General features: G+C 42.8%; 2 protein-coding genes across 16 annotated transcripts in view; one reads left to right on the forward strand and one right to left on the reverse strand.

Annotated features, from left to right (window-relative positions):
- FAM186A (family with sequence similarity 186 member A) overlaps nucleotides 1-1549 on the reverse strand; it is a 59510-nt gene extending 57961 nt beyond the window's left edge. The window contains exon 1 of the mRNA XM_037744658.1: nucleotides 1224-1549. Within this exon, the coding sequence (XP_037600586.1) occupies nucleotides 1224-1415 (192 nt within the window). The 5' untranslated portion in view covers nucleotides 1416-1549. The remainder of the gene's footprint in view (nucleotides 1-1223) is intronic.
- A 7008-nt stretch (nucleotides 1550-8557) lies between these two features.
- LARP4 (La ribonucleoprotein 4) overlaps nucleotides 8558-11136 on the forward strand; it is an 81957-nt gene continuing 79378 nt past the window's right edge. For 5 of the 15 annotated variants that reach the window (XM_017545829.2, XM_017545832.2, XM_017545831.2 and 2 more), the window contains exon 1: nucleotides 8602-8779. In XM_017545829.2, coding sequence (XP_017401318.1) covers nucleotides 8762-8779 — 18 coding nt within the window. In that variant the 5' untranslated portion in view covers nucleotides 8602-8761. Of the gene's footprint in view, nucleotides 8780-8863; nucleotides 8972-9154; nucleotides 9227-11136 lie in introns of those variants that run through there. The other 10 variants (XM_017545834.2, XM_037744709.1, XM_017545830.2 and 7 more) reach the window with 8 other exon arrangements.

Genomic DNA, 11136 nt, shown 5'->3' on the forward strand with positions numbered 1-11136 from the left:
GGTGCTCACTGCAGCCTCCTGGGTTCAAGGGATCCTCTGTAGCTGGGACTACAGGCTTGAGTTCCCATGCCTGGCTAATTTTTTTATTTTTAGTAGACAGGAGGTATCCTTATGTTGGCCAGGCTAGTCTGGAACTCCTGAACTCAAGAGATCCTCCTGCCTTGGCCTCCCAAAGCATTGGGATTACAAGCATGAGTCACTGTGTCTGGCCTGATTTTGTACTTTGAGAGAATAAAATGCAGTATAACCGTAATTGTTTGGGGTATTTTGATTCTTACGTTATTTATTTATTTATTTATTTATTTCATTTTCTGAAAATATAGAGATGGGGTCTCACTATGTTGACCAGGCTGGTCTCTAACTCCTGGCTTCAAGAGATCCTCCCATCTCAGCCTCCCAAAGTATGAGGATTACAGACATGAGCCACTGCACCGGGCCAATGTTATTTAAACACTCTACTGAATGTCCTTCAATTTCTCTTAGACAATTTCTCCCTTGAAGTGTATAGGGAAAATGAAAGGAACTAGAATTCAAAGCAATCTAAATTCCATCTGGTTAATAGTTGTTTGATAAAAGCTCCACAGGGAACAAATGAAAACTATTGGCTGAAATTAGATATTGGTAATAGCTATAAATTTAAAACTTTTTTTCTATCCCAGTCATTCGGTAGCACATGATTTCTCTCTTTCTCTCTCTCTTTCTTTCTTTTTTTTTTTTCTCCGAGCCTCACTCTTGTTGCCCAGGCTAGAGTACCCTGGCACAATCTCAGCTCACAGCAACCTCTGCCTCTGAAGTTCAAGCGATTCTTCTGCCACAGTCTCCTGATTAACTGGGATTACAGGTGCCCACCACTGGCTAATTTTTGTATTTTTAGTAGAGACAGGGTTTCACCAGGTTGGCCAGGCTGGTCTCAAACTCCTGACCTCAGGTGATCCACCCATCTCGGTCTCCCAAAGTGCCAGGATTACAGGTGTGAGCCACCAGGCATGGCCTTGATTTATTTCTTAAAAGGCTTTATTAATCCTGACATAAAGAGATTAATGTCAAATTGGAGCTTGTTATATCCACAGTCAGTGTCAGGTGAAATTGTCATTTGAAGTCAAAGCTACCTTAAATACAGTCAAATATTGTGAAAATGATTTCTAAAACAAACAAAAATGTACTTGGTCACAGAAAGTTTAAAAAGAAAATTGCAGCCTCTAAACTTTGAATTCACTACCTACCTCTCTGGCTCGATGGAGCTGTGCTCGCTCAATCCTGGAGATGATATCCTTTACTGAGAATGGGATCTCAAGTTTAGGGAGCACCGAAGGACCAAGAACATTTTGGGGATCTCTTCTCATGATGGTGGAATCCTTGATGTATTTTTCTGATTCATGGTCATGGTCTATCTCATTTTGCATTTTGATAAACATTTTGAAAATGTGGGTGATTTCCTTTTATTTCTTCTTTTTCATAGAATCTAGGAAAATGGGAATAAAGATATTCAGTAGGAAGCTAAGAGGTCTTTTCTCCTCCCAGAAGTTGTGGCATACTCAGCTACTAATTGATGGCTACCATGGTATTCCAGTCCCGTTGATGTCACAATAGATCCATTGTGACATTATCATTGATCAAACATGTAAAGAGTGCTTACTATATGCAGAGAACTGGGCATTCTATATGCTGCCATGGTAGAAGGGTGAAGGGGGGATGGAGGGTAGGAAATAACAAGAACACTTAAATAAATAGAAGATATAGCCCTGCTTAAATTAGCTTAAAATCTTGGTGTGTCAAATGCAATTCCTGGCTCTTCTCTCTTCCTGGGCTTTTGCCTAGTCTTTTTTTTTTTTTTTTTTTTTTTGAGATGGAGTTTCACTCTTGTCGCCCAGGCTGGAGTGCAATGGCCTGATCTCAGCACACTGCAACCTCCCACTCTTGGGTTCAAGCAATTCTTCTGCCTCAGCCTCCCGAGTAACTGGGTTACAGGCGTGTACCACCCCGCCCAGCTAATTATTGCATTATTTGTAGAGATGGGGTCTCACCATGTCAGTCAGGCTGGTCTTGAACTCCTGAGCTCAGGTGATCTACCCATCTCAGCCTTCCAAAGTACTGGGATTACAGGCGTGAGCCACCACACCCGGCTACTTAAGTATTTTTAAACCTGTAATGGAATAAGGGTTTACAACTACTTCCTTAGGTGCCCCTTAACTTTTCCTAGACAAATGGTAACTTGGATGATATCATTTGGATGCAGATCATATTCTGCACTGCTTACTCTTTTTTCTTTTCTTTTCTTTCTTTTTTTTTTCCAAGACAGATTCTCATTCTGTCACCCAGGCTGGAATGCAGTGGAGCAATCTCAGCTCACTGCAACCTCTGCCTCTTGGGTTCAAGTGATTCTCCTGCCTCAGCCTCCCAAGAACTTGAGAATACAGGCATGCACCACCATGCCCAGCTAATTTTTTGTATCTTTAGTAGAGACAGGGTTTCACTGTGTTAGCCAGGATGGTCTCCATCTCCTGACCTTGTGATCCACCTGCCTCAGCCTCCCAAATAATTTTTTTTTTTAGATGGCGTCTTGCTCTGTCATCCAGGCTGGAGTGCAGTGGTACGATCTCAGCTCACTGCAACCTCTGCCTCTTGGGTTCAAGCAATTCTCCTGCCTCAACCTCCTGAGTTGCTGGGATTACAGGAGCACACCACCACACCTGGATAATTTTTGCATTTTTAGTAGAGACAGGGTTTCATCATGTTGGTCAGGCTGGTCTCAAACTCCTGATCTTGTGATCCTCCTGCCTTGGCCTCCCAAAGTGCAGGGATTACAGGTGTGAGCCACCTTGCCCAGCCTAATTTTTGTATTTTTAGTAGAGACAGTGTTTTACCATGTTGGCCAGGCTGGTCTTGAACTCCTGACCTCGGGTGATCCACCCATCTCAGTCTCCCAAAGTGCTGGGATTACAGGTGTGAGCCATATACCCAGCCAGGTGTATGCATTATTAATAATAAGCTATATAGTATAATTTTATAGCTTTTACATTCTATATAAATTATGGATGCAATTTCTTTTTTGTTTATTTATTTATTTATTTATTTTAAAGATGGGGTTTCACCATGATGGCTAGGCTGGTCTTGAACTCCCAACCTCAGGTGATACACCCACCTTGGCCTCCCAAACTGCTAGTATTACAGGTGTGAGCCACCGCACCCGGCCTGCAATTTCTTTATGTCTCTGCAAGAACTTCCTATGATGAGTCCTTGTAAACTTATTAGTCCTATGTTAAGTCCTTGTTGTAAATTTGTAAAATTAAACAATTTATGTGTTTCAGTCCTACAGAGAAAGGGAGGCTAGGAATCATTAAGTAACAGTCTTTTTTTTTTTTTTTTTTTCCTTTTCCTTTTTTAGATGGTGTATTGCTCTGTTGCCCAGGTTGGAGTGCAGTGGCGGGATCTCAGCTCACTGCAACCTCCGCCTTCCAGGTTCAAGCAGTTCTCCTGTCTCAGCCTCCCAAGTAGCTGGGATTACAGGCATCTGCCACCACACCTGGCTAATTATTTTGTAGTTTTAGTAGAGACAGGGTTTCACTACATTGACCAGGCTGGTCTCAAACTCCTAACCTCAAGTGATCCACCTGCCTCGGCCTCCTAAAGTGCTGGGATTACCGGTGTGAGCCACTGCACCCAGCCAAAGTAGTGTTTTTGTGTTTTGTTTTGTTTTTTGAGATGGACTTTCACTCTTGCTGCCCAGGCTGGAGTGCTGTGGAAGAATTTCAGCTCACTGTAACCTCTGCTTCCTGGGTTCTAGCAATTCTCCTTCCTCAGAGTCCCGAGTAACTGGGATTACAGGCATACATCACCACGCCTGGCTAATTTTTGTATTTTTAGTAGAGATGGGGTTTCACCATGTTGGCCAGGCTGGTCTCAAACTCCTGACTTCAGGTAATTCACCTGCCTTGGCTTCCCAAAGTGCTGGGATTACAGGCCCAGCATGTTGTCTTTTAAAGATATCAGTCAATATACAGAAAGCAAATTAAATATTTTTTCTTCCCTTTAACATCTCATTGACTAAATTGCTGCTGCCGCATGTTCTCAAATTACTTTTCGAACTTTCTATTATAGTACTTGCTTCACTGAGGTGTAACGGTAACTATTATTGGTCTCTATCCAGTAGTTCGTGAATATCTTTTTTTTTCCCCTAGACTGCTCAGCAGGAAGTTCGTGAATATCTTAACACCACATGCTGTGCTTTAATTTTGTTTTTCTCACATTTGGCATGTTCTTCATTAGGTCATCCACAGAAACTGTCTACAATTTGGATGTCCATTATAGTTTCTGCTGTCTCTTCTAATGGAAACTTTTCTTTTTTCTTTTTTTTTTTTTGAGATGAAGTCTTGCTGTGTCACTCAGGCTGGAGTGCATTGGCACAATCTCAGCTCATTGCAACCTCTGCCTCCTGGGTTCAAGCAATTCTCCTGCCTCAGACTCCGGAGTAGCTGGGATCACAGGCACCTGCCACCACACCTGGCTAATTTTTGTATTTTTAGCAGAGATGGGGTTTCACCATGTTGGCCAGGCTAGCGTCAAACTCCCAGCCTCAGGTGATTCGCCTGCCTCAGCGTCCCAAAGTGCTGGGATTACTGGTGTGAGCCACTGTGCCTGGCATACTTGGCTAATTATTTATATTTTTGGTAGATATGGGTGTTCACCCTGTTGGCCAGGCTGGTCTTGAACTACTGACCTTAAGTGATCCACCTGCCTCAGCCTCCCAAAGTGCTGGGATTACAGGTGTGAGCCACCATGCCCAGCTATAATGTTAGATTGTGACATCCTTAAATAAATTTTATGGCCGAGTGGGGTGGCTCATGCCTGTAATCCCAGCACTTTGGAAGGCAGAGGCAGGTGGATTACTTGAGGTCAGGAGTTCAAGACCAGCCTGGCCAACATGGTGAAACGCTGTCTCTACTAAAAATACAAAAATTAGCTGGGCATGGTGGTGGGCACTTGCGGTCCCAGCTACTTGGGAGGCTGAGGCAGGAGAATCACTTGAACCTGGGAGATGGAGGGTGCAGTGAGCTGAGATCATGCCACTGCACTCCAGCCTGAGTGACGAGAGGAACACCATCTCAAAAATAAATAAATAAATAAATAATTTTATTTGTCATGCATTGCTTACCCCAGTAGGCATTCACAAAGTAGCCTAAATGCTTGTCAACTACACTAACTGTGTGTTATTTCTCTCTCTCTCTCACTTGCATCTTTTTATGCAGCATGGAATTCATCAATCAGCAAGTGGACATGAAGGCATCTTAAAGTTAGTTTTTAAGTCCCACTTCCCTTTCAATCTGAGAAACATTTGTTGAAAAACTATGCAGCTGCCATTATCCTAAACTGAAGAATATAAACAAAAACAAAAACAAAAAACAGATAAAGAAAAAAATTTAAGATAGAATATAACAATCAAGTGCTAGAGGGACACGAAGAAATCTGTAGGAAGCAGAGTCTGTGAAAAACCTTATGGAGAGAGAAGGTTGATTGACAAATGGAGGCAATACAGGCAGGGAAGATACCTTGAGCCATGGCTTTGGAGGTGAGTGCTAATGAGTTTGTATCTTGGGCAGAAAGTAAGGAGATTGGTTTAATCACTGAGATAACCTAACTGGAGTTTACTGTGGACCAGATTAGTGGGTCTGAGATAGATTTCAGCAGTTTGGTGGTCGAATGAATTTGGTATCTGAGGAGATTCCATTTGCAGCAAAGCAAGGAAGATTACATGAGATCAGAATGGCAAGTCTTGAAATCAAGTAACAGCTGTTTTGTGAAAATGGAACCTTCACTTTAGGAAGATTTTAAAGATAATAGAATAGAAAAATCTATTGGAAAAATCAAGACATGATTATTTACTTATTCTTATTTATTTGTTTTTGAGACAAGAGTTTCGCTCCTGTTACCCAGATTGGAGTGCAATGGCACAATCTCAGCTCACTGCAACCTCTGCCTCCCAGGTTCAAGTGACTCTCCTGCCTCAGCCTCCCCAGTAGCTGGGATTGTAGTCATACGCCACCATAATTAGCTAATTTTGTATTTTTAGTAGAGACGGGATTTCTCCATTATGGTCAGGCTGGTCGCAAACTCTTGATCTCAGGTGATCTGCCCGCCTTGGTCCCGCAAAGTGCTAGGATTACAGGCGTGAGCTACCGAGAGCAGCCTATTTATTTTTAGAGACAGAGTCTTGCTCTGTTGCTCAGGCTGGAGTGTAGTGGCAGGATCTCTGCTCACTGCAACCTCTGCCTCCCAGGTTCAAGCAAATCTCCTGCCTCAGCCTCCTACGTAGCTGGGACAAAGGTGCATTCTGCCATGCCCCGCTAATTTTTTTTGTATTTTAGTAGAGACAGCGTTTCACCATGTTGCTCAGGCTGGTTTCAAACTCCTGAGCTCAGGCAATCCACCCACCTTGCCCTCCCAAAGTGCTAGGATTACAAGCATGATCCACAACTCCTGGCCAATTTTTATTTTTTATTATTATTATTATTATTATTTTTTTTTGAGACAGTGTCTCAGTCTATTGCCTGGGCTGGAATGCAGTGGCATGATGTTGGTTCACTGCAATCTCTGCCTCCTTGGTCAAGCAATTCTCCTGCCTCAGCCTCCCAAATAGCGGGGATTACAGGTGTGCACCACCACATCCGGCTTATTTTGTATTTTTAGTAGAGATGATGTTTTACCATGTTGGCCAGGCTGATCTTGAACTCCTGAGCTCAAGTGATTGGCTTGCCTCAGCCTACCAAAGTGCTGAGATTATAGGCGTGAGCCACCCCTCCCTGCCAAGACATGATTATTTCAAAAGATGAGTGTTTGAACTAGGATGTAGAAGTGGGGGTATTAAGGAAGGGATAGATGCTACTATATATTGCTAAAGATAATAAGGAATTTGGACCATCTTATAAAAAATTATAGCTGGGCGTGGTGGCTTACGCCTGTAATCCAAGCACTTTGGAGGCCAAGGTGGGCGGATCACCTGAGATTGGGAGTTCAAGACCAGCCTGACCAACATGGTGAAACCCCGTCTTTATAAAAAAAAAATTTAAAAAATTATAAAGATAATTTAAAAAATTAATTTTGTTTTTATTGTATTTCATTTGAATTAATGGCAGAACATTAATGAAGAGACTATCCAGACTAAGTGTTATTACCAGTAGCATATATTATGTATATATATATATATATATTTTTTTTTTTTTTTGAGACGGAGTCTTGTTCTCTGTCACCCAGGCTGGAGTGCAGTGGCTCGATCTCTGCTCACTGCAACCTCCACCTACCGGGTTCAAGCAATTCTCTGCCTCAGGCTCCCAAAGAGCTGGAATTACAGGCACATGCCACCATGCCCAGCTAATTTTTTTTTTTTATTTTTTTTTTTTTGGAGGCAGAGTTTCGCTCTTGTTACCCAGGCTGGAGTGCAATGGCGCGATCTCGGCTCACCGCAACCTCCGCCTCCTGGGTTCAAGCAATTCTCTTGCCTCAGCCTCCTGAGTAGCTGGGACTACAGGCACGCGCCACCATGCCCAGCTAATTTTTTTGTAGTTTTAGTAGAGACGGGGTTTCACCATGTTGACCAGGATGGTCTTGATCTCTTGACCTCGTGATCCACCCGCCTCGGCCTCCCAAAGTGCTGGGATTACAGGCTTGAGCCACCGCGCCCGGCCCGACCAGCTAATTTTTGTATTTTCAGTAGAGACAGGGGTTTCATCATCTTGGCCAGGCTGGTTTTGATCTCCTGACCTCGTGATCCACCCGCTTTGGTCTTCCAAAGTACTGGGATTACAGGCGCTGGGTCTATTGTATATTAAGCAGAGATATGAGTAACTAATTCAAGTGAGCCTGGGGCAAAGTTCTTTAAAGGTGTGCTTAAGGGGCCCAGGCAGGGTGGCTCCCGCGTATAATCCCAGCACTTTGGGAAGCCTAGGCGGGCGGATCACGAGGTCAAATCAGGACCATCCTGGGCAACACGGTGAAACCCCGTCTTTAAAAAAAAAAAAAAAAAAAAAAAGGGTGCTTAAGGGAAACCCAACCTCCTAGAGGGCCCCTTCAAGTGTGAAATGGGAATGAATGATAATAGTAGTATTTATTGCATAAGATTGTTTTAAGATTAATTAACATAAAATGCTTAGTATAGTGCCAAACGCAATGTGAGCATTTAATATACAGCAGTACAGTAGAGGCTATTAATATGTTTATTACTCTCACAGTTTTTTTTTTTCTTGTCTACTTTTTTTCTGTGAGCCACTACGTTTTCAGCAGGGTTGGACGTTTGTTCAGTGCACTTTGACAAGGTCGTATTTTAAAATCAAATCTAGATTTTGAACTATGAAAACGGCGGAATTATGAGTGCTGTGTAGCTATCTGGCAAGTGATAAAATGTATCATTAAGATTTTTACACATCCCCTTGCCACAGAATGGCGTCTCCTTCTAATCGTCCCCCACCCCGGACAGATGATAGTACATCCCACACTGCTGCTGGAAAAGATAGTGCAAAAGTTGAGCGCGCCGAGATCTCTTTTCTCCCGGAAACAATTTTTCCCTAGACCCGGAAGCAGTTGTTGTTTTAAGGGAGGGGGAACTGGGCGGGTCAGGCCGCAGCGGCTGACGGCGGGGGAGGAGCCGGGTCCACTGCCGGGTGGAGGGGCAAGGCGAGTGTGTGTGCCCTTATCCTAGCAATTGGGGCGCGGGCCTGTGAGCCAGTTGGAGTTGCGGCGGCGGGAACGATTGGGCCTAGCGGAGGACGACATGTTGCTTTTCGTGGAGGTGAGTGGGTTTGCTAGTCTCGTCCTGCTCTTAGGAGAGCAGGAGTGTGGAGGCGCCGGCCGGTCCCACCGCCATGTGACTTTCCGGGCCGTACACGCCGCGGAACCGGCAGACAGGCTGACACAGCACCTGGGCCGAGCAGGCCTTCAGCTCCCCTCTGCGCGCTCACCACACTCTAGGAAGCTGTGGGAGGTGAGGTCCGTCGTGGAGGAGAATTGAAGGAGAAGAACGGAGGGCTGGTCTGGTGTGGCGTGAGGATCAGAGGAAGGGGAAAGTGTCCCATATGGATCTCCTAAAGGAGGCAGCATAGGGGGGTTGGGGGCGGAGTCTGAGGGAGGAGAGGGTAATGAGGTGGGCATGTTCCGGGGGCCGAGTGCGTCCTCGCTGGGCCCTCTGGGAGGGAGGCGAGCAACATGTGGGAACGCGGAGGGAGGAAGGTGAAATGCGGTAAGTGTTTTGAAAATAAAATTGAAAACTTCCTTTGAGCCACCTCCACCAAATTCTGTCCGGGCCAGGTCCCTAGGTCTCTGGAACGTTCTATGGGTGAAAGCGAGTTACTTTGAATCGTGGAAAAGCCAATAGGGTTTGGAAGCCTTGAAAGGCACCGCTTTGACCTTTTGTAAAAGTTACTCTAGCAGCAGCTGCGTGATGAGGGGTTGGTTCTGTGAGCCGATTAAAAGCCCTTTACAGGGAAAATTGCAAGAATGAGAGAAACTTCTTCCGGGAAAAGCCGTTTTTGTAATGTTATTTGAACAACGAGATACTTTTATTACTTTAACTAGAACGTCTGCTGTTGGCCTATTTTAGTTTTCAAGATAGAGTTGGATACCTAACCTTACACAAATACGAAATTTAATTTTCCTTAATTCTGCCCTCTTGTGTGCAGTGAGCGTCAGCTGACTGCCTGGCTAATGCTTTGAGTAGATTCCAGATCATATTGTTCTTATATTGTGAAAACGTCAAACCAGCAAAGCTGCAACTTCGCAACTTGGCATTTGTTAACTATGCTCATAAAAAGAATCTTTTCAATGATGGAAGAAATTTACAGGTTGTATAATGGATCTCGGAGTCGGGGCCAGCTTATGGCAGACTTTTTTTTTTTTTTTTTTTTCCGGGAGTGAATTCGCCTGACTTTTTCTTCCCTTTTTGTTTTTTTTATTGGTGTGATCCTATTTTTTTTTTTTTTTTTTTTTTTGTCTCCTGGTTTTTTTTTTTTTTTTTTTTCCGGGTTGTGGGAAAATCTTACTTCGTAATATTTCAACATAAAGTAAGTAAATGATTTTACGTTTTTTTTCTTTAACTTTGTATCGCCGATAAGTTTGAGATATTTAAATTAGTTTTTAAAAAGACTACTAAGAGTATATCTAACATTTATAATATTCATTGGAACATTCCAAGGAAATCATGAAAAGACTTAAAATTACTGAACTCATTCCGTTTACTGTTTTTTATCCTCATTGTTGTTTTCCTTAGGCAGAATAAGAAATCAGATAAGATTTTTAGCCATGCCAGCCAGTTTGTTTTAGGAATGGTATGCTACGCAGATACCACAGTTATTCGTATATGTGTTTTGCTGGGCAGAAAAAAGATTGTGAAGTTTATATAGACAGAATTCCACAACAAACGTTTGACTTCCAAATTGATTCCTTTGGCTTTATTAAAATGTAGGCTTTAATAACAGCTCCATTTATTGTTTAAGCTAGGTCCTGTCCTGTCTCTAAAACAATACTTACAATGTTTTAAAGATGACAAAACTAAGGCCCAGAGGTTAAAGTAACTTTACTTAGTAAAAGTAAAGTACTGTAACTGGGATTTAGATAGGTCCAGGCCATGCTGATGTCAAATCACGGACAGGCTGTTAGCAATTCAGGCCTGTCCAACTCCCCAGTTTAGACAAACTATACCATATGTCTTGCCAAACTATTATTTAAAGTTGTGTCTCTATTAATCATTTTCTTTGTGAATCATTATGTCGTTCTTATATGAGTTTTATTGAAAATTAACTGTCTTTAAATATTTGGGGCTGAATATGTGGTATTAAAATCAGTCAAAAACAGCATGTTGGTCATTTGGCGTTGTAGTAACTAATATTTGATCTCCATAACCTCATGATAGAGGAATTGTTCTCAGTGAGAGAACCAAAGCTCAGAAGTTGGATGTCTAAGGTCATTCAAGTGTAAATAATGTAGGGACTAAAGTCTGAAGTCTGGCTTCTAGTACATAAATTTCTGGCTCCAAAATTATTTTTGCATTTTCCTGTAAGTCAAAGGTTTTTAATCTAGATTTTTGGATAGAATTGAGGAAGTAAGTACCTGAGCTTGGTTGAGGAAAATATTTGCCTATTTTCTTTTTTTTTT

This window comes from Cebus imitator, unplaced genomic scaffold (assembly GCF_001604975.1).
Source record: "Cebus imitator isolate Cc_AM_T3 unplaced genomic scaffold, Cebus_imitator-1.0 Scaffold181, whole genome shotgun sequence".
In the NCBI taxonomy this organism is placed as follows: domain Eukaryota; kingdom Metazoa; phylum Chordata; class Mammalia; order Primates; family Cebidae; genus Cebus; species Cebus imitator.